Below are 26,779 nucleotides of genomic sequence, written 5' to 3'. Positions count from 1 at the left end.
TGCAGCCACTCTGGAAAACAGTGTGGGAGTTCCTCCAAAAATTAAAAATAGAATTACCCGTAGGGCTGCCTGGGTGGCTCAGTCAGTTAAACATCCATCTCTTGACTTTGGCTCAGGTCATGATCTCACAATTCATAAGTTTGAGCCCTGCATCGGGGTCTGCACACTGATTGTGTGAAGCCTGCTTGGGATTCTCTCTCTCCCTTTTTCTGTGCCCTTCCCCCAGTAGCTCTCTTTCAAAATAAATAAACTTAAAAAAATAGAATTACTCTACAACCCAGCAATAGCACTACTAGTGCTATTGTAGCCAAAGGATACAAAAATGCTGATTCATAGGGGCACATGTGTCTCAGTGTTTATAGAAGCACTATCTACAATAGCCAAATTATGGAAAGAGCCCAAATATTCATCACCTGATGAATGGATAAAGATGATGTGGTATATATACATTGGAATACTACTCAGCAATGAAAAAGAATGAAATTTTGCCATTCACAACAACATGGATGAAACTGGAAGGTATTATGCTAAGTGAAATGAGTCAATCAGAGAAAGACAGATTTCATATGTTTTCACTCATATGTGGAATTTGAGAAACAACAGAAGACCATGAGGGAAGGGAAGGAAAGAAATAGTTACAGAGGAAGAGGCAAACTATAAGAGACTCTTAAATACAGAGAACAACCTGAGGGTTGATGGGGGTGAGGGATGGGGTCTGAGTGGGGAAAATGGGTGATGGACATCGAGGAGGGGACTTGAGATGAACACTGTGTGTTGTATGTAAGTGATGAATCACGGGAATATACCCCCAAAGCCAAGAGTAATTGTATGTTAGCTAACTTGACAATAAATTATATATATTAAAAAAGCCCCAGGGGTGCCCGGGTGGCTCACCTGAGTGAGCCTGGCTTAACCTGAGTCGGTTAAGCTCAGGTCATGATCTCACAGTTCGTGGTTTGAGCCCTGCATCGGGCTTTGTGCTGACAGCTAGCTCAGAGCCTGGAGCCTGCTTCAGATTCTGTGTCTCCCTCTCTCTCTGACCCTTCCCTGCTCATGCTGTCTCTATCTCTCTCTCAAAAATAAAAAAAAAAATAAAAAATATAAAAGCCCCAGAAAACAAAAAAAACAAGTGGGCAACTGTTGGAATTGTGTGATGGGTGTCATGTGGAGGGTGTTATAATCCTCATTAGTTAGTATTCATTCTACTTGGGTGTACATACACCGTTTTCTGTGGTAAATAAAAAATAGGTACTAGTTAAAAAAAAAATGCAATTAAACTGGAGTTTGTTTCCACACTCTCACAAAATGATGCCTCAGCGTCTTATTGCCTCAGCATCTTACTTCCCTTAGACAACTAGGGAACTGAGATGTAGGATTCAGGCAGAGGTTCTAGAAGCCCAGCTAGACACTGGGATAGGTAGGAATGGCCAGTAGCATGGAGCCAAGAAAGATCTGAAAGACAAAACTGAAAATCAGTGCTAGGTTGGAGAGCCAGGCTGAGAATTTAAATTTTGGTGTCAGCCTAGAAAGACTTGGCTGTCCAAAAACACTGATTAGTGGATTTGTCCACATCAGGACAGAGCAAATGAATGCAAAGTACAGAAAAGGGAGACAAGCCTTGATGAAAGGTTCCCTGAGACTCTTGGTGGGATAGCTAATGCTTACCCTTGCAGGAATGGGAAGATTAAAGGGTTCTGAGTTAACTTGGTCACTTTTACATTTTGGTATTTCAAACATTTGGCTGCATCAGTATTTGAGGTTGTTTTTATTTTTGGAGAAAACATTGGAGGTTAAAAAACAAAGAGAGGCCAGACACTGTGATAGAAAACACCTCTTAGAACAAGATTTGATGTACTTGGTTTATGCTTTTTGATGATATAGTAAGCTAGAAGGGGGTGGGGGTATAGAGAGGTCCTGAAAATTAGTACCTGAATTTAATTACTTCTTAAAAGTTATTAACTATAAGACTTAGTAGTAGTTTACTTTGGGTTAGTGTTTCTTATTTTGTTCTTATTTGCTCACAGCCCCACTGATGCTCATCCTCCCCTCTCATATTGCTCTTAACGATTCCTTCTTTATTGTCTTCCACATTAATCTATATATAGGCTTCTAGGGTTCAATCATGGTTAGGTTTTGTATAGTTAGTAAGGTGCCTTGTAAACTAGCCTAGCCTCATGGGTCCAGAAACTGAAATAATTCGTGTGTTTACATTATCTGTAAACATTAATAAAAAATATAAACTAGGATTTAAACTTTTTTGCAGACTTTTTGTGTGCTTGATCATTGCAATGATTGACATTGTTTCACTTTTAAGCATATGAAAATAAGTGCAGATTGGGATTGTGTGTGTGTGTGTGTGTGTGTGTGTGTGTGTGTGTGTGTGTGTGAAGTAGATAGGGTGCTTGGAACCTTAATTATTGTAGATATATAACACAGCTATGTCTTATAATCAGGTTGTGGGCATGTCATTTTAATCCTGAAAATTTTAATCCTGAAAATAAATCTTGAGCATTTGTAGGTGGGTTTCAATCTTAAATTGATTAAGAGACATTCTGGCAGGTCCGGAGTTACCTGAGATGCCTTCTTTAGGTTCCCAATGATGAAAACAGACAGGAAGATGATTTGGTTATTGTCCTGTTGGCTAATACCAAGGACATTTTAGATGCTGATGGTTTTCTCTATACTGGATTCAGTTTATCCTGCTAGATAGAAATAAAGCTTTTATCTGGATAGTAAGGAGACTCTTCAAGTCCAAATATCTGACAAAATGTTTTTAAAAAGATAAAAATGTAATATAAGTTATCTGAAAATGTTAATTTTTTGCTTGTACATCAGAGCTAGTTCTCTGTCTCAGATTCAAGGCACTAGAATTAAATTAAACCTACTGTTTTCTGTAGGTAATTAGAAGGATGCTGTTATGGTTTAGCTTCTACTCCTTGAAGACTCATGTGACAGTGTACAGTATTATATATAGCAGGGTGTTGGCTCCTTTCATTATTGCCTATTTCCTTTTTTTTTATTGTGGCAAAAAACACATAACATAAATTTACCCTCTTATTTTAGAAGTGTATAAAACAGTATTGTTGACTGTATGCACATTGTTATACAACAGATCTCTAGAACCCTTTCATCTTGAATGACTGAAACTCTATACCTATTAAGAAACAGCTCCCCATTTCCCCATCTTTCCAGCCTTGGCAATCATTCTGCTTTCTGTTTCTATGAATTTGATTACTTAAGAGACCTCTTATAAGTGGAATCATGCAGTATTTGTCTTTTTGTAATTGCTCTATTTCACTTAGCATAATGTCCTCAAGGTTCATCCATGTTGTAGTATTTGTCAGGATTACCTTCTTTTTTTTTATGTTGTGAGTATTGGTATTTTTTAAAAAAGGTTTTTATGTAAATTCTAGTTAATGTACAATGTAATATTAGTTTCATGTTTACAGTGTAGTGATTCAGTACTTCCATGCATCACTTGGTGTTCATCACAAGTATACTCCTTAATCCCCATCACCTATTTAACCCATTGTCCCACCCACCTCCCTTCGTAGTTGCTTTACATATATATAACATTTTATTTATCATTTTATCATAGATGAGTAGGTTGCTTCCACATCTTGGCCATTGTGAATAATGCTGCAGTGAACATGGGTTTGCAAATCTCTCTTTGAGATCTTGTTTTTAATTCTTTTGGGTATATACCAGAAATGAACTTGCTGGATCATATGGTAGTTCTGTTTTTAATTTTTTGAGGAAACTTCATACTTTATATGGTGGCGGCATCATTTTACATGCCCACCAACTGTGTACAAGAGTTTTTAATCTCTCCACATCCTTGCCAATACTTGTTATTTTGTGTTATTGTTGTTTTAATATTAGCCATCCTACTGGTTTTGATAATCTCCTTGTGATTTTGCTTTGTAATTTGCTTTGTATATCCCTGATCATCAGTTAAGTTTTTCACATGTTTGTTGGTCATTTATATCTTTTTTGGAGAAATATCTACTCCAGTCCTTTGTACTTTTTTAAGTTGTTATTTTGTTGTTGTTGTTAAGTTGTAGGAGTCCTTTTTCTGGATATTAACCCCTTATCTGATAATGGCTTGCAGTATTTTCTCCCGTTCTGATTATTTCTTCCCACATTGCAGACATAGTTAAGTTTGATGTAGTTCTAATTGTCTGTTTTTGCTTTTGTTACCTGTGCCTGTGATGTCATTTCCAGGAAATAATTTGCATTCCAGTGTCATGAAACTTTCCCCTACATTTTCTTCTAGGAGTTTTATAGTTTCATTTAGGTCGCTAGTCCATCTTGAGTTATTTTGTATGTGGTGTAATATGAAATTTTATCTTCATTCTTTTGCATGTGGGTATCTAGTTTTCCCAGCATCATTTGTTGAAGAGGCTCTCCTTTATCAATTGGATAGCCTCAGTCCCCTTGTAAAAGATCATTTAACCATGTATGTAAGAGCTTATTTCTGGCCTCTCTATTCTGTTCTATTGGTCCATGTTTTGATTGTTGTATGTTTTGAAATCAGGAATTGTGAGGCCTCCAGATTTATTCTTTCTTAAGATTGTTTTGGTTATTTGGTGTCCCTTGAGATTCCACATGAATTTTAGTAGTTTTTTCTATTTCTGTAAAAAATGCCATTGGGATTTTGATAGGGAGTGCATTGAATATGTAGATGACTTTGAGTAGTATGGATATTTTAACAATATTAAATCTAATCCAAGAACACGAATGAGATGTCTTTATGTTTATTTGCATCTTCTTTAATTTCTTTCAGTATTGTTTTTACGGTTTTTAGTATATAAGTCTTTTGCTTTCTTGGTTAAGCTTACTCCTAAACATTTTATTCTTTTTGATGCTATTATAAATGGGATTGTTTTCTTAGTTTGCTTTTTGGATGGTTTTTTTTAGTGCATAGAAACACAACTGATTTCTTTGTGTTGATTTTTGTATCCTGCAACTTTGTTGAATTCATTCATTAGTTTGGGCAGTATTTTTTGTGGAATCTTTAGAGTTTTTACATCAAAGATCATGTCTTCTGTGAACAGAGATAATTTTGCTTTTTCTTTTCTTATTTGCTTTTCATTTATTTATTTATTTTTTTGCCTAGTTGCTCTGGCTACAACTTCCATTACTATGTTAAATAGAAATGGCAAGAGTAGGCATCCTTGCTTTGTTCCTGGTCTTAGAGGAAAAGCTCTCAATTTGTCACTGTTGAGTATGATTCTCGCTGTAGGTTTTTCATATATGACATTTATTATGTTGAGGTAATTCTCTTCTTAGTTTGTTGAATGTTTTTATCATGAAAGAGTGTTAAATTTTATCAAATAGTTTTTCTTCATCAATTGAGACGACCTTGTGTTTTTTGTCCTTTGTCCTACTAATGTAGTATATTACATGGATTGATTTTGAACCACTCTTCTTCCCAGGGATAATTTGTCCTGGGTCGTGGGTTTAATGTTTTTTTAATGTGCTGTTGAATTCAGTTTACAAGTACTTTGTTGAGGATGTTTGCGTCTGTATGCACCCGGGGTATTTTCTTGTAGTTTTCTTGTAGTATCTTGTCTGGCTTTGGTATCAGAGTAATGTTGGCCTCCTACAGTGAATTTGCAAGTGTTCCCTACTCTTCGGTTTTTGGGAAGAGTTTCTGAAGGATTGGCATTAATTCTTCCTTAAGTGTTTGATAGAATTCTTCAGTGAAGCCATCTGAGCCTAGGCTTTTCTTTGTTGGGAGGTTTTTCTTTTTTTTTTTTTTTTAAAAGGTTTATTGTTAAGTTGGTTTCCATATAACACCCAGTGCTCATCCCCACAAGTGCCCTCCTCCATGCCCATCATCCCCCTTCCCCCAATACCCATCAGTCCTCAGTTCTCAGCATTCAAGAGTCTCTCATGGTTTGCCTCCCTCCCTCTCCCCCGCCCCATGTACCTCCTTCTTCTCCCCCACGGTCCTCCGTTAAGTTCCTCCTAATCCTCTTATATGTGCAAACATATGGTGTCTGTCCTTCTCTGCCTGACTTATTTCGCTCAGCATAACACTCTCAGGTTCCATCCATGTTGCTACACGTGGCCGGATTTCGTTGTTTCTCATTGCCATGTAGGATTCCATTGTATAGATAAGCCACATCTTCTTGGTCCATTCGTCCGTTGATGGACACTTAGGCTCTTTCCATGTTTTGGCTATTGTTGAGAGTGCTGCTGTTGGGAGGATTTTGATTACTGATCCAATTTCTTTGCTAAATGTTTGTTCAGATTTTCTGTTTCTCCGTGATTCAGTCTTAGTAGGTTGCATGTGTCTGGGAATTTATCCACATCTTCTAGTTTATCCAAGGTATAGGTGTATAGTAGTTCATAGCATCTCTTACAATCCTTTTTGCCTCTATATCCTTTTCTTGAAAATTAACTTCTAAGTAATTCAATAATAATTTATGAATTTTAGAAAAATATCAGTTTTCCCCCCAATACAGGAGTGCTTTTGTCACTTTTGTATATTCTCTTTGACCAATGAATATATATTTTTATATAAATTATGTACTGTAATATTTTATTAAAAATAGAAAATATTTTATAAAAATATAAAATATAAAAATATTTACATTTTATATAAATATATACTATAATATTTTATAAGATATAATACCATAATATTTTATATAAGTTATATGGTATTTTTATGGATATATAAAATTACTAATTGCAATTTTTATGGTACTACTCTGTTACTTTTTCTACCTATTAAGGGCTTTTTTGATTTTGTCTTTTGTCTAATGGAATGGATTATAACTATGATTAAGACACTACAAGTTTTTAAAAGAATTATACTAGTTTATATGGAGAGGGACAGACATGTCAAAATGAAGAGTTCTTTGGATCCCCAAATTTCTATCGACAGGAACAGGCTGAGAAATCTACGCAGCTGCAAACATAGCATCTTTTTTTGTAAACTAGAAAGGATGAGCTGGGGTACAGAGGGCTCAGAGTTTATTTATAATTAAAAGCCTCAGAGAACAACCCTTAGAGAGTAGGACTGAGCCGTAACCAATTAGCTGGCAACAGGTACCTGGATGGACTACAGAACCCTGTGCCCTAATGACTACTGTGTGCTTCTTCTTTCTCTCTTTTCAAACAGGAATATGTACAGTCCTTATCCCATGTCTGTTCAGACATTGTGTGTTGAGTATGTATTAGGGACAAATAATTTATCTCTTTAGTTCATAGGTCTTTAGGTTGAGAACAGTTCTGAAGGTGCTCTACCCATGGGACCACACTAGAGGAACCTCATCTATACCTGGACCTGAATGTAGAGGATGAGCTCTTAGACTTTGCATTGATCTCAAAATCTGATGAGATGAAGCCTGAGAATCTTAGAGATGAGTGTGTTTTGCATATGGGAGGGATGTGAATTGTTACGGTCAGAGGGTAGAGTACTGGCTATAAGAATTCACATCTCTCTCACTTGCAAAACACACTGATTCCTCTCTCCAAGAACTCCAAAGCCTCATCCCATCAGACTTTGATTGTATATTCCAAAGATGGTAATAACTATATCTCCCATTCCATAAGCTCTCCTTGTCATGTGACCTTATCACTGTGCCTATCCAGTGGAGTCTGTGCCCTTCTCCTTGATGCTGGTTGGGCCTCTGTGACTGCCTTCACCAGTGGAATGGGGCTGAAGTGATGACGTGCAACTTCTGAGGCTGTATGCCACAAAATGCCTTGTGCTTCTCCTTTTCTCTTTTTGCTTGCACATTCTTGAAACCCACGTACCATGCTGTGAGATTAAATCTGACGAGAAACCCTGGTGAAGAGGAATTGAGGCCCTTAGTGCACAGCCCTGGCTGAGCTCCTATAGTCAGCATCAGCTTGCTAGCTGATGAATGAGCCATCTTTAAAGCCCACCTTTGCATCTAATCCAGGTGCCCTGCTAATGCTATGTGGAGCAGAGATGAGCTTGCAGATATATGAACAAAATAAGTGATTCCTGTTATTTTAAGTCATCAGGTTTTGGAGTACTTTGCTATATACACAGTGATAGATGCTCAGAATATAGCCTCCAAGTGATCTCCTCTGTTTCTAATGGCGTTAGCTATACTGATTCTCAAATCTGAACTTTCAGGTCAAATTTTTCTTTGCACTTCCTAGTCCATATATCTAACTGCTAATTAGATTGTATCTCTTATATATTTAATACTAATTAGATGTATTTCTCCTTAAGCTCAATATGCACAGCATCAATGTGTTGTCCTTCTCCACCATCTGTTCTTTCTCCATTATCTTGGTTAATTTACTATCTAGTCATTCATAGCAGAAACCTGGGAAATCATTCTTATTTCCTGTATCTCCCCACCTTGAATTTTACATCCTAAATATCTTTTGAATTCTTCATTCTAACAGACAATGTCTTAATTGAAGCTTTCACCAACTCCCATGTTCTATTTTAGTAATAGTAACTGATCTGGGCTCTAGTCACGTTAAGTTCATACTCATCATTGCTGTCAGAGTAATATTTTTAAACATATATGTTACAATATTCCTTACAAATTTCTTTTTCTGTAATATTTTTTTTGAGAGAGAGAGTGTGTGTGAACATGCATGTGTGAGCAGGGGAGGGGCAGAGGGAGAGAGAAACTCTTAAGCAGGCTCTATACTCAGCACAGAGCCTGATGCAGGACTCGATCTCATGACTGCGAGATCATGACCTGAACCCAAATCATGAGTTGGATGCTTAACTGACTGACCTACACAGGTGCCCCTTTACAGTTTCTAAATGGTTTCAATTTACTTACAGAAGAAAGCCTTACTTTCTTCGGAGGATATAATGGTTTTTAATAATTTGGGCCCTTGCTAGATCTCCATCCTTATTGCTTATTCCTCCTTTTCACTTTTTAATGGTGAATTACTTATTGTTCTCCAAATACACAGAGAAGAAAGCAGGTCTTTTCTTTTCCTTCATACTGTTCTACCCATTTAAGCTTTGGTATAATTCAGTTCCATGTGGTTGTAGGACATCTCCACTTTCTTCCTGTTTGTTGCTCTCAATTCCTATGGGCTATTCTCAGGTCCTTGCCACATGGCCATCTCAAAAAATTATGGCTTCCTCCTTCAGAACCAGCAGGACAGTCTCACTGCATTGTGCTATGACAGTCTTCTATATGTAACCTAATCAAGGGAATGGCTATCCTAGGAATTGGGATTATGCAAGATTTGTATGCTAGGAATCTTGGGGGCCATTTTAGGATTCTGCCTACCATAGGTAAATACTGATTTTTCTTTAGAAACTTTTAGGATTAAAAAAATCCATGGGGCGCCTGGGTGGCTTAGTCGGTTAAGCGTCCGACTTTCGCTTAGGTCATGATCTCGCCGTTCGTGGGTTCGAGCCCTGCGTCGGGCTCTGTGCTGGCTGCCAGCTCAGAGCCTGGAGCCTGTTTCAGTCTGTGACTCCCTCTCTCTCTGACCCTCCCCTGCTCACACTGTCTCTCTCTCTCTCTCTCCTAGAAATAAATTAAAAAAAAAAAAAAACATTAAAAAAAAATCCTCAGTAATTGCAAAGTTTGCAAGATTACATCTTCCTGTGTATGTGCTTTTATCCACTCTGGTTACTCAGTGACTCTTTCTGTCTGGCAGTTCATGTTCCTTCAATCATAGGAAACTTTTGTGTTTATTTCAGTGATGATTTCTCTCCTTCTATTTTCTCCCTTTTCTCTTTCTGGGACTCTTAGTTAGACACTGGACTTCTTGAACCAGTCTTTCATCCTTATTACATTTTCTCTCCTATTTTCATCTTTTGTTGTACTTTCTGGCAGATTTATTAAACTTTATTTTTTATTTCTTTATGGATGCAACATCTTCCCATCACCTTGAGCTTATCAGAGACAGTTTTCTGAACCTTCCTCTTCCTGAATAGTCTATATTGTCTCCATGTTCTCTGTTTTTCTTTTGTTCTGGTCTCTTTCCTCAAATGTTTGTTACTCTTTGAATATCTGTTTGTGAGTTAGAATATGAAACTAAAAAGCTGATTGGAAATTCTGAGAATGTAGATGAGACTCAGTAACTCTGGAGCACCATAGAGTGTTTAGACCTGTGTTTCTTTTTAATGAACACTAATGTCAGTATCTTCAGGCTTTTTCTTGGGGTTATTCACAATTCTTGGAAAAGGATCTTCCAGTCTTCTGCTGGAAGGACAGAAATCTGGCCACTATATTCTGGGAACTGAGTGGGAAGGGAGCTGGGAGTGTCTTAGTATTTGCTTACTTACTCCCCCCACTTTTGACGTGGTGTTCACACTTTCAGCTTTCTCGAAGTGCCCCCAGACTTCTTCTGGTGGGAGGGAGGGACAGTTGCCTAAACTCTTAGAGTCAGGGAGGGGAATTTCTGGATCTAACTCCCTCTCCAAAGCTTTTACCTATTCCTCCTTATTTTAGAGCCTTTTTGCCACTTCCTCCTCCAGTATTTCTCTCCCAGTGCCAGACATACCAGACGCTGACCAATCCTGGGCAATTGTAGGATTCTGCAGTTAAAATTTAATTGTTTCTTAGCTTTCTCTCTCATGGCTTATGATTTTGCTTTCTCCTAAGTCCATTATTATTCTGTTCTTTAGCTTCCAAAAATTGTTTGCCTTTTCTCTTTTCCTTTCTTCACATATGTATGGTTATCTCTTTTAAAAAATTTTGCTGCTGTAGTTTTCCTGGGATTTCTGAAGGAAATAAAATTAGATGTATATATTCAAGCTGCTGTCCAATCTCAGATGTTCCTCTCTATCATTTATTATATGTTTAATTCTTATGTGAAAGGACTTATTCCTTCCTTAGTTATTCTATTTCATTTTAAATATATCTTTAATTATCAGTACCACAGTTTTATTTATTGTGTTTTGTTTATTTCTTTGTAATATGCTTATTCCTTGTCATTGTAATTTCATATTTAACTCTTTGTAAATGTCTTAGTTTTATTTTTTTATTTTTTTCTTAATAGCAATGATTTTATTTTATTTTATTTTATTTTTTAATAGTTTATTGTCAAATTAGTTTCCACATAACACTCAGTGCTCATCCCCACAAGTGTCCTCCTCCATGCCCATCCCCCCCTCCCCCCACATCCATCAGTCCTCAGTTTTTGTCAGCATTCAAGAGTCTCTCATGGTTTGCTTCTCTCCCTTTCCAAAATGTCTTAGTTTTATAATGCTTAATCTATGTAGGTACATTGGGAGGATTAACCTCAGGAAATACTGAGATTATTTCTGTTAATATTGGGTTTATTTCACAGACTTGTTTTTTTACTCATTACTTTATTAATAAGAATTAGAGTTTACATCTAGTTGTTGGAATGTATTTCCTCACAATGAAGATATTTTGTTCTCTTTTTAAATGAAGACTGAAGTTGCTGAAGACCCTCAACAAGTTTCAACCGTTCATCTGCAACTAGGATTACCGCTGGTTTTTATTGTTAGTCAGCAAGCGACACGTGAAGCTGACAGAAGAACTGCAGAATGGGTTGCTTGGCGTCTTCTGGGGAAAGCGGGAGTTCTACTCTTGTTAAGGTATCTTAAACATTAAAGATTCAGTGTATTTAGCAAAACAGTATATTTTTCAGTTTTTTAAATACGGTAATATATTCACATGTCAATAAACTGAAATCTCTAGTAAATTCTAATATAGTTAGAACCAGTTGCTGAGCTAAAGTCTGTACCTTAATTAGTAGCTTGATTAAAATTTAGACTTATCTATACCATGGAATACTACATGGCAATGAGAAACAATGAAATCTGGCCATGTGTAGCAACATGGATGGACCTTGAGGGGGTTATGCTGAGCGAACTAAGTCAGGCAGAGAAGGACAAATATCATATGTTTGCACGTATAGGCGGATTAGGAGGAACTTGATGGAGGAACAAGGGGGAGAAGAAGGACGGAAATGGTGGGGGAAAGGGAGAGAAGCAAACCATGATAGAAATAAATTAAAAAAAAAAAAAAAAAAAACAAAATTTAGACTTTGCTAAATGATCTACATCAAGATGGAGACTAGCAAATCTGGTCTGTCTTTATGTCTGAAGTTTCTCAGACTCACTAAATTGTAATTTTTTTTCATGAATTGTGTTTAGTATAAGAACAGATAGTTCTCTTTTATATTGACAGCCTGATGACTGTTATTCTTCAGATTAGCAATATAAAACATTTACTTTCATTTTGAAAAGGGACTCCTTGGAAGTGGACATTCCTCAACACACTAATGTGGTCTTCAGAAGAGCAGAAGAGGTTAGTCATTTTATGTATTTGTCTACAATGTCTGTTTATTTAAAGAAAGTTAATACATGTCAGAAATATATGCTTATTATAGAAAAGAAATTCTGTAAGTTGCCACTATTCAAAGATTATTGCTGTTAACATTTTGGTATTTTTTCCCCCTTTTGTTAGTCTGTCTCTTTCCTCATATATAAATATATATATTTTAAAGAGAATTAGGATAATGCTCTATATCCTAATTTTCACATAAGATTATATTTCATTACTTGCTACTGTGCTCTGATGCCTGCCTTTGTACACTGTTTTGAACATCACTGATTGTTTCCTTTGCCTAAATTTTTGGAGGTGAAATTTATCAAAGGAAATGGGAATTTTTATGGATGTTTATAGAGTACATAATCAGATTCCCCTCTGGAAACCAGCAGGGTTTGAAATTCCTTGTTCTTCATAAATCTTTGCCACTGCTGAGCATTACCATCTTAAAAAAAAACAAAAGCAAAAAACTTCTCTATAGACAAAGCTCTTGTTCTAATTTGCATGTCTTTGATTACTAGTGAAGTTGAACATTTTTAAAGGCTTATTTCCCATTTATATTTCCTTTGTAAATTTCTGTGATTGTCCCTTTTTTCTTATATTTTTCTTAATAAGAACTCTTTAATTCTGAACATTTCAAAATATTATATAAATATGCTAAAAATTGATTGATATGTTTATGAACTGCCAGACAGTTTAAACTTAAATTCTCTTGCCTAAGTCTGTGGCATGAATATTGGGGTAAGAGTCAGAATACTTGGATTGTGTTCCTTCTAGTTCTGGGAATAGATTAATGAATTAACATCTCCAAGCTCAGTTTTCTCACTTGTGAAATATTCATAAAACCTTCCCATCTAACTTATAAGACATTTTATAAGACAAAATATGAAAATACTTTGAAAACTGTAGTATTGTTCAAATGTGTGTAGTATGTGGCCAGAATGCTTTGCTTTTCGGTCAGGTCATGGAAAGAATACTTTCTGAAGCTATTTTTCTGCTAGTCTATCAAAATCCTTAAATAAGAAGTTACAATATTTATTACTGAGAAATAGGTTTCATGGAAAAGTTAACGCTCCTGCTGGTTTCCCAGTATTGATGTCTTAAATTGTCAAAATAAAATAATTTTGTATAGTATAAGGTTCAATAGGTTATAAAATAGCTGTCTCCGCAAAGATGTTTTCTGTAAAGGATATAAGAGTCTTTTCTATGAATCTTTTTATTGAGTCCACTGCAAATCTTTTTTTTTTTTTTACCTTCTCATCAGAGCAATAATGTTCATCCTGGGATTATGTAATCATTCTTTCTAGGCAAAGGTTTTGAGGGTCCTTTAAAGTATAGAACTGGTTGCAGAGGTAGTATTGTATACTCATATTACTACATTACAAGCCTTGTAATATATAGTAAGGTATAAAACATATCTGTTATATTGCATTAGTTCTTCTGATTTTTTTTCCTATGGCAGTGATTAGCAATATAGTATTAAGTGTTTATGCTCTAGAATCTTACTGCCTAATTCAGATACTGCTTTGTAACTCTGGGCAAATTACTTGATTTCTATGTGTCTCTCTCTTTTTTTTCATTGTAAAGTAGGGTTAATAATATCTAAAGAGTAGTTGGGTCAGTACATTAAAAAATATATAAAGTGCTAAATTAGCACAGGGCCCAGTACATTCATAAGCGCTCAATAAATACTACTATTCATCCATTCAGTCATTCCATAAGTATTTATGGTGTACCTGCTTTGTTTCAGTCACAGTCCTAGGCTCTGAGGATATAACAGTGAACAAAAGCAAGTTTTTGCCCTCATGGAGCTAACATACTAGTGGCAGGAAACAGATACAAAACCAGTATAGTGGTATTAAGGACAATGGGAAAAAAAGTCAAGGTAAGGTGAGAGAGTAGACTTGAAAGGCCTCACCGATTAGTAACCATAAAGCAAAGGAATATGCCTGTGGATATGTGGGGAAAGAATGTTCTAGGCTGAGAGGACCCATGTGCAGAAGCTCTGAGGAAAAGAGTTCTTTGTGTATTTCATAGTTTTATGAGGATAGTATTAATGCCTAGAATCTTTCTTAGTATCTAAGTTTTTAAAATTTAAAATCTTAAAATCTAAGGTTTTTAATTCCTTTCTTTGGCATTTTTTATAAAATCAAACTGAAAGGTAGGAAAATAGAGTGAACAACCATATACCTACTACCTAGATTCAACAACTAACATTTCATCATATTTGCTTCACCTATAATTTTTTTCTGAAACATTCTGAAGAATGTTAGATATCATGACATTTACCCATAAATATCTAGCATGAATTTCTAAAAAGTGCCTTTCCTCTTCTATGTATAATCACAATCTTATCACACTTGACAAAATTAAGAGTAATTTGTTAATACCATAGCCTAATCTCATAGCCAGTCCATATTCACATTTTCTTATCCTAAAATTATTTCCTATAGGCAGTTTTTGGGGAACCAAAATTTAGGTAAGGAATTGCATTTCGTATGTTTCTTAAATCTCTCAGTGTCTTAACACTCCCTTTCCTTTCCCTCCATGGCCATGTATTTTAAATAAATGGGCCAGTTTTTCCTCATTCTGGATTTGTCTGTTACCTTTTGCTGTTGTCTGCTTTGTTCCTCTGTTCCCTTATGTTTTTTAAAAACAAGAAGTTAGGGGCGCCTGGGTGGCTCAGTCAATTAAGCATCCAACTTTGGCTCAGGTCATGATCTCACAGTTCGTGGGTTTGAGCCCCGTGTCGGGCTCTGTGCTGACGGCCAACTCAGAGCCTGGAGCCTGTTTCAGATTCTGTGTCTCCCTCTCTCTGACCCTCCCCTGCTCACGCTGTCTCTCTCTCTCTCTCTCAGAAATAAATAAAACATTAAAAAAAAATTAAAAACAGGAAGTTAGATTGCCTAGCTCCATTAAACATTTTGGATAAAATGTTGGTTTATTTGTATTTTCACAATGCTGGTTTATTTGTATTTTATCTTACTCTAAAATGTATGATGTCTGTTTTTCTCACCAAACGATGCCACATTTGAATACTAAATTAAGGTGGAGACAATTCATTCTCTCCATCATATGATATATTTCCCCTATCCAATTAGCAAATAAAATGCAAATAAAACCACAAGAGATATCAATACCCACCCACCAGAATGGGCTAAAAATTTAAAAAGTAACAATACCAAGTGAGTTTTAGGAAGGTAGAGTTACAAGAAGTTTTGTATACTGCTGTTAGGAGTGAAAATTGGTGCAATGAAAATTGGAAAAGTATTTGGCAATGCTTCCTAGAGCTGCAGCTACGTATAGCATGTGAACCAGCAATTCCATTCCTAAGTAGAAATACGTATACACGTGTGCCAATAGACAGCTACAGTAATGTTCATAGCAGTTAGTACTTATAATAATTCCAAGCTGGAAATAACACAAGTTTGTGAACAATAGAACGGATAAACATATACATACGTATGTATATACATACTATTATATTCATATGATGATTACATCATTGAAAAAGAATTAACTGTTATTAAATGTAAACTTCACAAATAGTGTTGAGCAAAACAGTCACAAAAAAGAACAAACTATATACTTCCATTAAGTAAATAAAAAGACTGGCAAAATTTTCCAATGGTTATGAAAGTCAGAATAGTGATTACTTTGGGGGAGGGTAGTAACAGGGAGAGGCAAGAAGGTGGCCTCTGGGTGTGCTGGTAATGTTCTGTGTCTTAACCTGCATAGTGGTTACAGAAGTGTATCAACTTTGTAAAAAGTCATCAAACCATATACTTAAAATTTGTGTTCTTTCCTGTGTGAATGTTGTATTTGAATATAAAAATTTACTACAACAATATCTGTGTGTATTTCAAACAAGTTTAGCTTGTCATTGATTGCTCAACCTTTTAACTCCATTATATTTCTCTAGAAGTGAAAAATTGCATGCTTTGAATGTAATATTAAAAAGATGAAGATATGTGATATCAGAGAACAAATACATGTAGAGTTATTTCATAGCTTTATTCAAATGTATAGTTATAGTCGGGGATAATTTACTGAAGTAATCTAGTGGCCTAAAATTTCATGTTTTTAAAATGTGATAGTTGGGTATTAGTGAAAGAAATTGTAATGGACTAATCCCAATGAACTAGATTTGGTATTCTTAAAATATCTGGGGGCAGATACTAGTTTTATGTTTTTAGCTAAACAGGCAATTGAATATTTTAGTGGAATTGTTTTTGGATGAGATATTATTTTGAATATTTCTGTGGAATATCAGAATAATTTTGATTGGTCCTGCTTGCAATAAAATTACATATATCCCTTTTATAGTGAAGTGGGACATGCCATTACATGTGAAATGTTTCAGAATGCAGTTGAATAATGCAGTTGTGACAAGAAGCAAGTGAGACTTTCAGCTCTGTTTTGCCATTTTTTTCAGTAGTGCACACTATCTTTATATAAAGTATGCTTTGGATACTTTTTATAGTGATTGTGGAATTAATTTCCTTTTTTTGATGTATTTAATTTTATTAAAATTTTTAACATTTATTCATTTTTGAGAGAGACAGACGGACAGACAGAGAGACAGAGTGCATCAGAAGAGGGGCAGAGAGAGAGGGAGGCACAGAATCTGAAGCAGGCTCCAGGCTCTGAGCTGTCAGCACAGAGCCCAACACAAAGCCCTAGCCTATGGACCGCAAGATCATGACCTGAGCTGAATGAAGTTGGATGCTTAACTGACTGAACCACCCAGGCGCCCCTTGTATTTAATTTTAAAATGGAAGTTCAAAGATTTAGTTTCATTTTAATATCAAAAAAATAAAACATTTTTATTAAAACGCTTTGTTATATTTTAGTCATGTTTTAAAAAGTCCATGTATTTCTAGGGAGCGTCAGTGGAATTTTTGGTGTTACATGATATTGATTTAATAATATCCCGTGTGGAAAGTAATACACACATTGAAGAAATACAAGAAGATGAAGATGAGGACATGGAAAGTCCAGATATGGGTAATATGTTTTGTGATGCTCCTTTCCCCACTTACCCACAGTCCTGCTTGCACTCATAAGGTCAGTGTCATTCAATGAATTAACTTTCTTAAAGAATATTTTGACATTCAAGACTATGAAAAAAACCTGAAGAAACCCATTTCCCAAATTACATTTTATCAAGTTGATTTGGTCAAAAAGGTAAAGATGCTATATTTTGTTTAGTGTGATACATTTCATTGTTGCATGCCAGGCTTCTAGCTTTCCACATCTGTACCTTTATCTTCCACATCAGTTCTTCCAGCCCTGCTGGTCTACTCCATGCTTAAAAATGACTCAGGAAGGGTGCCTGGGTGGCTCAGTAGGTTAAGCGTCTGACTTCGGTTCAGGTCATGATCTCATGGTTCATGGGTTTGAGCCCCGCTTCAGGCTCTGTGCTGACAGCTAGCCCAGAGCCTGGAGCCTGTTTCTGATTTTATGTCTCCCTCTCTCTCTGACCCTCCTTCCCCATTCACGCTGTTTCTTTCTCTCAGAAATAAACATTTAAAAAAATTTTTTTAAATGACCCAGGAGTACCAAATGGTATTTTATTTTTATTTTTCCTATTAGGAAATGAAATTCAAATAAATATTGTAGTTGTAAAATAAATCTGATTGTTGACAATTTGGAAGTAAATTTCAACAACATTCTAAAACTTCTTTTAACATATTATATTTCTTTTTATTCTTATTGCTTATATTTTTGAAGTATTCTGTAGTTTCAAGGTTATTCCCCTAAACATTACTTACTTTGATTGTCATCTACTCAGCTGATGTCACCTTCATTTTATAATTGAATCTGTGTTATAGCAAAGGTAAGCAATCTACCCAAGGTCACACAAATGGCACATGATGGAGCCTGGACTAGAACTTAAGTGTTCTGACTTGAAATCTTGCTTATGATCATTATTGTTACTGATACTTCTTTCATAAGATTAATTCTATTCTGTAATTGCTCACTTTCTCTCTCATCTAGTAGTCTGTAGTATCTCTGAAGTAGGGTTTATGTGTTGTTCATTTTTGTATTTCATTTAGTATATACTTGAATGTTTTACATAGTATGATTACTCTAAGAAGGGAGTAATTTATGTATTCTTTTCATGAAGTCCATTTATTATTTTGATCAAAATCTATATTATAAATTTAATAAGAGCTCTAAGCTTTAACAGTTACCAGTGACCAGTTTCTTGGATTGAGCTATGTTCTAATTTTTTTTCTAATATGCGGAGGTTGGAACTGCTCATGGTTTAAGCCAGAGCTGTCCATAGCATTGTCATTACATGGGACCTGTGTCCTGGTCTCTTGCTCTCAGCTTATCATGGTTCATATATTCCACCCTCCAGTCAAGGGAATCGCCCCTGTGTCATCTTAATGAGATTCCTGTCCTCAGTGGAAGTTGCTTATTTCAAGATTTCCTCATTGCTTCCTGGCTGTGTGGCCTTAGTTTGCCCTGTGGTGCAACCTTCTCTTTCTTCTGACTCTCTACCTGCTTTCTTTCCCCAGCCTAGTTCCTTTGACATCTTTGCATTTTGAGTCTTGTTTTGTTGTAGGTTTTTTTTTTTTTTCCCTTAACTTTCTACATCTATAATCTATATTGGCCCATAACAGTGTATGTAGTCATGTCCATATACATAATCCCCCCAACCTTGTTTCATTCCCATTTGTATGTGAGGATTAGGAAAGAGCTTGTTGCTGTGTAACAGCACAACACAAAGAAAAATGTCCTTCAAAAGGTCACAGAACAAATCAGAATGAAATGGACTGAATTCTATAAAAAGACGATATGGAAAAAGAATTAAACCTTTGTGGCTTAAAATAAAGTGTGTATGTATTGATGAATTGGTTCAAGGTAGAGCTAAAGAGTAGGTCAGTTTACAAGTGAGGGTAGCTTATTGTGAGAGAGAATAGGAAAGAGAGAAAGAAAGTGTTGGAAGAAGAGAAGAACAAGAATGGATTGGGAGATAAGAAAGGACTGGAAGGAAAATGAAAATATGTGAATAAGAAGGAAAAATTACAGTAAAAAAGAAAAGAGGCCTTTGTTAATTTTGGTATTAGAGTCATAACTTGTTAGTGTCATGAAATGTGGTATTTTAAAATTCCTTTAAGTTAGTATAGTACAACTGTTATATTTCAGATTTGAACACTGAGGCCTGGAGAGTAACATGACTGATTAGAGTCACACTGCTAAAACTTGCTGAGATGTACTGTAATTCAAATCTAATAATACTTTCATTTTTTGTTATATTATCTTCCTCCCTTCCTTTCTTTGTAATGTGTTATTGTAGAGAATTATGAACTTAGTATAAAGTAGACAGAATAGAACAAATCTCCTGGTATCCATTACCTGGATCCACCCAACTACCATCAACCCATGGCCATCCTGTTCCAGTCACTTATGACCCACCCCTTATTATTTTGTTGCAAACCCCAAATATATAGTTTCACCCCAAAATATTTCCCTGTGTATTTCAGAAGTATCAAGATTCTCCTTTGAAAATGAACATAATGCTGTTAGTACATCTAAAAAATTAAGTTAGCTTTAATATCATAGAGCTAGTCAGTGTTTGCATTTCTAGTTGCATGCCCTTTCATGCCACTGTACCTTTAAACATGCTGTTCTTTTTTGTCTGTATCCATCCACTACCTTCCTTCACTACCTACCTAAGTTTCATTTTCTCTTAATATTCAGCTAGTATCAACACTTTTTCTCTCTAATCAATTTAGGTGTCTCTTCAGTGTTACCATATAATCTGGACAAACCTCTAACAGAATATTTACAAATGCAAAATGTGTTTTTTTACTCCATACATGGATGTTGGATGAGTCCACTGGTTAGTTGGTCTAAGTTAATTAAAGGGTTTTTTTTTTAATGTTTTATTTATTTATTATTTATTTTTATTTCTGAGAGAGAGAGACAGCATGAACAGTGGAGGATCTGAGAGAGAGGGAGACCGAGAATCTGAAGCAGGCTCCAACCTTTTAGATAGCTGTCAGTACAGAGCCCGAGATGGGGCTCGAACTCACGAACCGTGACATCATGACCCGAGCTGAAGTTGGTCGCCCAACTGACTGAGCCATCCAGGTGCCCCACAAAAGGTTTTTACGTATGCAAAATCCACATAACATGATGCACTTAGAATAAAATCTAAAATTCTTGGCTCTTATGTCTTCTTATGATGTAGATACTGTCTACTCTAGAGTTTTCTCATGCCATTTATTCCTTCATCCCATCTTGCTTTAGCCAAATTTGCCCTCCTTCAGTACTTAGTATATGCTAAGCTCTTTTATGTCCTAGAGCCTTTGTATTATTCTTTTTGCCTAAGACATTTTTAAAAATTTTCTAGCTGGTAGGCTTTGGATCTCCCAATCTAAATCTCCCTATTATAATCTCTCCTTGTACTATTTTCCTTCTTTAAAATGACACAATTTATAACTATATGTTAAGTTAGTGATCAGCTTATTGTCTGACTTTCTGGTAAATAGAAGCTCCATGTTGTCAGGGATTCTATCTGTTTTGTTTGCTCTTTTCCCCAGTGTCCATCACAGTGCTTGTCCTGTAGTGGAATTTATATTTATGTAATTTATGCATGTATATATACATTGATTTATTTTTGACCATTTTAGATATTCAAGATGATGAAGTGGCAGAAACAGTTTACAGATATAGGAAGACACAGTTACCTTTGGAACTCACAGTGGAGCTAACAGAAGAGACATTTAACGCTACAGTAGTGGCTTCTGATAGCATAGTGCTTTTCTATGCTGGTTGTGAGTATGAACCTTTAGAGGAGGCAGTATTAGATATTAGAACATTTAAAGTTTGTGGATTTTATTTTTATGTTCTGTATATCGCATGTTGTAAAATGACATAGCTGTCATAGGTCCCAGGCAGACTGCACATATTGAACGATTTACTAATTTAGATAAATTATTGTGATTCAAGATAATGATTTTAACAGTTTTTATAGATCTATAGGAAATACATTGCTTTTATCTTCAAATAATAGCCCTTTAACTATATTCCTTGAGGTATGAGTGCAGAAAATTAGTTGCATTTGGAATCTTCCTGAATGTTTGCACAGTACTGAGTACTATTAGAATTTCTTATTAAGAAATAACAATTTTGGGAAACCCCATCAATCTATATATTTGTTAATATTTAGATATGGATGCTTTGGAGACATGCATGTTGCAATATCTGTTGAATTTTTTATTTCAATGTAGGGCAAGCAGTATCCATGGCATTTCTGCAATCCTATATTGATTTGGCAATTAAATTGAAAGGTAATGTAATATATGCATGCTTATTTTCTTGATTCTGAGCTATAGCTGTTTGTAAAACCATATCATGCTGAAGATGAATAAAACCACATAAAATTTTAGGTTATTATATTTGTGTCTTTAACATTTCATTAATGAACCATGAGTTTCAAAAATGGTCAGAGCATTCATCTTGGCTCTCTTCATAGAAATGTCTTTGGTAGGAAGTAGAGAACCCATGTATTAAGTACTGGAGGTCACAGTTAATCCAGTAATCTTTTTGGCTGAATTCATTCATGTATTGAGTGCCTGCTCTGAGCCAGTTACTATTAAATGTTATTAAGTAAATACTAAATACACTTAAACAAAAATTTGACACATGAGATTCAGTCTCACAGTCTAATCAGAGATCCACTATCTCCATGTTCTTGAAGCTATACAGTTAGCTACTCATGGACTAGCACATTTTTTATTTCCAATTTTTTAAAAATTCTAGCTGATTGACATATATGGCAAAATTGGTTTCACATGTAGAATTTAGTGACCCATCACCCATATGCAACACTTAGTGCTTACCACAAGTGCTCTCCTAAACACCCATCACCCATCCAGTCCATCCCCTGCCTGCCTCCCTCCATCAACCCCTAGTCTGCTCTCAGAGTCAGGAGTCTTGCATGGTTTGCATCCCTCTCTTTTCCTTTACCCTTCCCCTGTATTCATCTGTTTTCTTTCTTAAACTCCACAGATGAATGAAATCATGGTATTTTTCTTTTCTCTGACTGACTTACCTCATTTAACATTATATACTCTAGCTCTATAGGATATTTCTTTTTTTTTTAATGTTTATTTATTTATTTTGAGAGTGTGTATGTGTGTGTGTGAGAGAGAGGGAGAGAGGGAGAGAGAGAGATGGTCTTTCTAAAATAAGTGATTTGGATAGTAGAATCACTGCTATGACTGACTAATAAAAACAATCCATGGAGTTAATATTTAATTTCTCATGGGTCAGGCTCACTATTTTGACTTGTTTCTTGAGGTAGACCTGAAAAAGAAGACAGACAACCACACAGGGAACAAAGGTACACAAAGGCACAGACTAATCCAACAAACACAGAAACAGAAAGGGAAAAAGAAAAAAAAAGGAAGGAACAGAAAACAAAACAAAAAAGAGGAAGGAGGGAAGACAAATAATAAAAATTAAAATTAACAAAAAAATTAAAAACAAGAAAAAAGAAAAAGCCCAAAAGACAAAGGACAGTCTAAAGGCATAACACCAGAATTCCCAGCTACAAATAAAGAGCCAGGTGTATGCAGTGCTGATGGAAGAGCATAAAGAGAGAGAAATGACGAGGGGGTGGGTAGAGGAAGTGAAATTGGAAATGAAATGTCCAGAGATACTAAGAGGCTTGATTCAGAGGAAGAAATCGTAGAATATGTTTAAAGGCGAGGAGAAAGAAATGATGTTACTCAGAGAAACTATATAGTCTGATTACTCCAGAGAGAGAGAGATAAAAAGGTAACGGTTGTTGTGCCCGAATCGCGAGTCCCAGAGACCTCCAAGGAGCTGGCACCAATGTAAATACAAAAGGGTCTTTATTACAAGCACGAGCAGGGGCTCACCAGCCTACTGGTGTCATGGCAGCAAGGTGAAGCCAAGAACAATAGCGAACAGAGTTTTTAAGAAGTAAGGGATGGGGGTGTTACAGTACATGTAGCATCATCACATAAGCACCAATTACAATTACAGCATTGACCATTCAGTATCTGTGAGGTGTTCATTACTTTTGGTGGGACCCAATCATGACTCTTGAGAATCCTTTGAAAATGACCAATTATGAGGTGACTTCAAAGGGCCCATGTGGGGTTCAGGCAAGCGGTGAGAAATTGGCTAGTTTGTATCTGCAGTTCCCAGCCTTGACTCAGACCATAGGAGTGTTTCTTTTTACTTTTTGATTAGCTGAACTGAGGGCGGTCCGAGGATGGCTTTAGCCTTGAACAGTCTGAGGCTTCTCCTGGGACTGGAACTGGGGCTATGTGCAGCCTAAGGTTTCTCTTAATGGAGGACTTAATTTTTGGCTCTTCACGGTGGAGATGTAGAATGTACATCTAGAGAATGGGTTAAATGTGACTGTTTAAGCAAACCAGTGACCAGAGTGCCCTGGCTAACAAAGTGGAGGGTTACGAATGAGAAAAGGGAGGGAGAATATTTCTGAATAGAAAGAATTACCTAGAATTAATCATGGCAGTGCATCCATGTTGGTCTTGCTCCAGGCTTAGGTTTGAAAAAAAAAAGCAGCTCTCTAGCGGGAATAGGCGTGATTTGGTGTAGGCAGGTCTTAGCCTCCACTGTTCCAGCCACTCCCTGAGGCCTCGCCTTGGTGTTGTGGGGAGAAACATGCCGTTGACAGAGTCCGTTCTCAAACCAAGCGTTGCAAATCACTCCCTTGGGTCCGATCTCCCTGTGCTGCGGGCGTAGCCAAGGTGGGCCGTGTTTTATGCCCCATGCCCTGCCTCGTTTCCAGGTCCCAGTCTGCGCGCTTTATTGATACCGCTGGCCCCGCAGGTTGCTGCTGCCTTGCTGCCAGGGGTTGAGGGGGGGTGGCGGGGGTGGGAGGAGTGGGGAGGGTGTGGAAGTGGTGCAGCCTCAGATCCAGATCCGCTGGGGTCAAAGCGGTGTCACAGCCTGCGATCCGCCGCCTCAGAGCTGCCAGGGGTCAAGTCCCAGGAACTTGGCCTCCGCCAGCTGCCTCCATGCTGCCTGGGGTCAGGCCCGCAGAATAGGTGCTGCTTCTGGGGATGGTGCCAGGAGCACAGCAGAGCAGTTTTTCCTGGTGCCTCTGGGTCTGGGGGCACCTAGTTCAAAGTCAGCACCCCAGCTAGAACTAAAACACTCTCTTTCCAAGCCGAGGTTTTTCTCTTCTCCAGGGACAGTTCTGTGAGCAGTTTCAGCTTCTCTTTCTTTTCCCCTCAACTCGCCTCGGCTGCCCGGAGTCTGCTCCCTTCCCTCCCTCCATGTCTCCGTTCCCGGCCGCTTTTATCTTTCCCAGTTCGCACTCACGCACTTATGAGGTTGTCTTCCCAGTATACTGTCTCTTTCTCTTTCCAAACTTCCTGTGGCTCAGTGTCCTATGACTTCAGGCCTTCTCTGTTTGAGAGGTGGGTGCAAGGGAAATGCACAGAGCTCCCTACTTCTCCGCCATCTTGCCTCTCCCTCTTTTACTTCTTTTCAGGAGAATATTTTAATACTTTGGGCATTTAGTCCCATAACCTTTCACGTTGACTTTGTCAGAAAAAGCCACTTTTCATCTTAGTCCAAGATGATGAAGAATATTTTGTCCTCAGTCACAAGGTGGCAGCAAATATCAAGTTTTTATACTTAACCTAGTATCTGTAGCTTAGAGAACCTATTTGGTTTTTTTCATTTAAATTAGGAACACTGAAATTCATGCATTGATAAAGTATAGAGTATGTAATACTGCAGGCATCTTAGAATATTAGACTCTTCCAGTTGAAACATGATTAAATATTGAAACCATTTTAATTTTTAAAGTTTATTTATTTTGAGAGAGAGCAAGAATTTGCCAGAATGGGAGGAGCAGAGAAGGAGAGAGAGAGAATCCCAAGCAGGCTTTGCATGAAGCCCAATCCGGAGCTTGTACTCACGAACCACCTGAGCCGAAACCAAGAGTCAGATGCTTTACCAACTGAGCCACCCAGGTGCCCCTAAATATTGAAACCATTTTATAAAAAAAAAATTAAAAATTTATTAGAAAACTTTAATATAAGTTAGTTATATCACTTTTACTGATACATATCAACATTCTTTTTTCAGTTTTATTTATTTTTCAGGGTTTTTAAAAATTTTTTAATGTTTTATTTATTTCTGAGAGAGAGAGAACATGAGCAGCAGAGGGTCAGAGAAAGGGAGACACAGAATCTGAACAGGCTCCAGGCTCTGAGCTGTCAGCACAGAGCCCGACGCGGGGCTCGAACCCATGAACCACGAGATCATGACCTGAGCCGAAGCAGGACACTTAACTGACTGAGCCACCCATGCGCCCCTTTATTTTTCAGTTTAAAGATAACATCAAAATTTTCAACTTGGACTGCAGGGACAATGGAATAATAACATTTTTAGCAGTGATAGACCTGTTGAGAATGCCTATTAAAGGGGAAAAGCTGCATTTGTAATAGTACTATATTCCATCCTTGAGTGGTATTATATAATACGGTACTCCGTATGAATAAGCATTACTAGACATTTACTGAATAAATGAGTAAAATAACAGATAAAAGAACTTTGTAGAGAAGTCATCTAGGAGATTTAGTTTTAGAAGTAATAAGGATTTATTATTGTATATATGTTCATACAGTATTCAGGTTTAATATACTTCAGTGTTAAAAATAATAATTTGTTCATGAAGAAATGTCAGGGTACATTCCACAAATTTTCACATACTAAGTAACAGACATTGTGCTATGCAGCAGGTATACAGTGGTGAATAAGACAGACTGAACCCTGTATGAGTTATCAAACAGATTGCTAACACTAAATCCAGAGTGATAAGTTTTTGCATCTGAGTAGTATAATCTAGAATTATTTAAGATATAAAATTTTAGTGACGAAATAATGAAATATTTTACAACATTAATCATATGATTAGGTTAGATCCTATATTAGGAAATATCCCAAGTTGATATACAGTTTCCTTCTTTGATATAATATTAAGGTTTCCTTTTATTAGAATGTATTTTTTTCCTCTTAGTAGTTGAGTTGTGTGGTTCTTGTTTTATTTGGGTTTTAATCTCATTTTACCTAATAATTTACATATTTTGGAGAACTTTACATGTATTATTTACAGAACAAGTAAAAATCTGTATTTGTGATTTTACTGTATGTATTTTAGGTTGAAAATAAACTATTTAGATAAGATGGGGTACCTTAAGCCTTAGATGAGTCTCATGTATGTCATTTATTCACACACTAGTTAGGTGTTTCATGTAGGCCTCCTCTAGATGTGGAAAGTCAGTGTTGAGTAAAACAAACACCATCCCTACATCCCTACACATCCCAAGGAGCTCTCTTGGTAGAGACAGACATTAGTCATATAACAACACAAATGGGTATGTAATTAGCTAATGAGACAAGGACAGGAGATGGTTCCAAAAGAGCATAGGAAACTGATGTAGATCAGCATGTCTGAGATGGCTTTCTTG

The 26,779-nt window shown here is 36.5% G+C and overlaps 1 protein-coding gene across 1 annotated transcript in view; it reads left to right on the top strand.

The window, feature by feature from the left end:
• LOC144235475 (thioredoxin domain-containing protein 16-like) overlaps window positions 1–26,779 on the top strand; it is a gene marked incomplete at its 3' end in the record, with an annotated part of 99,055 nt that overhangs the window by 60,479 nt on the left and 11,797 nt on the right. The window contains exons 10-14 of the mRNA XM_077769044.1: window positions 11,376–11,542; window positions 12,197–12,257; window positions 17,162–17,285; window positions 20,927–21,070; window positions 21,527–21,586. Of these exons, the coding sequence (XP_077625170.1) occupies window positions 11,376–11,542; window positions 12,197–12,257; window positions 17,162–17,285; window positions 20,927–21,070; window positions 21,527–21,586 (556 nt within the window). The remainder of the gene's footprint in view (window positions 1–11,375; window positions 11,543–12,196; window positions 12,258–17,161; window positions 17,286–20,926; window positions 21,071–21,526; window positions 21,587–26,779) is intronic.

Source organism: Crocuta crocuta, unplaced genomic scaffold, assembly GCF_008692635.1.
Source record: "Crocuta crocuta isolate KB4526 unplaced genomic scaffold, BGI_CrCroc_1.0 scaffold10, whole genome shotgun sequence".
Lineage (NCBI taxonomy): Eukaryota > Metazoa > Chordata > Mammalia > Carnivora > Hyaenidae > Crocuta > Crocuta crocuta.
Note: the sequence above shows the minus strand (reverse complement) of the source record. Positions and strands in the feature narration are given on the sequence as shown.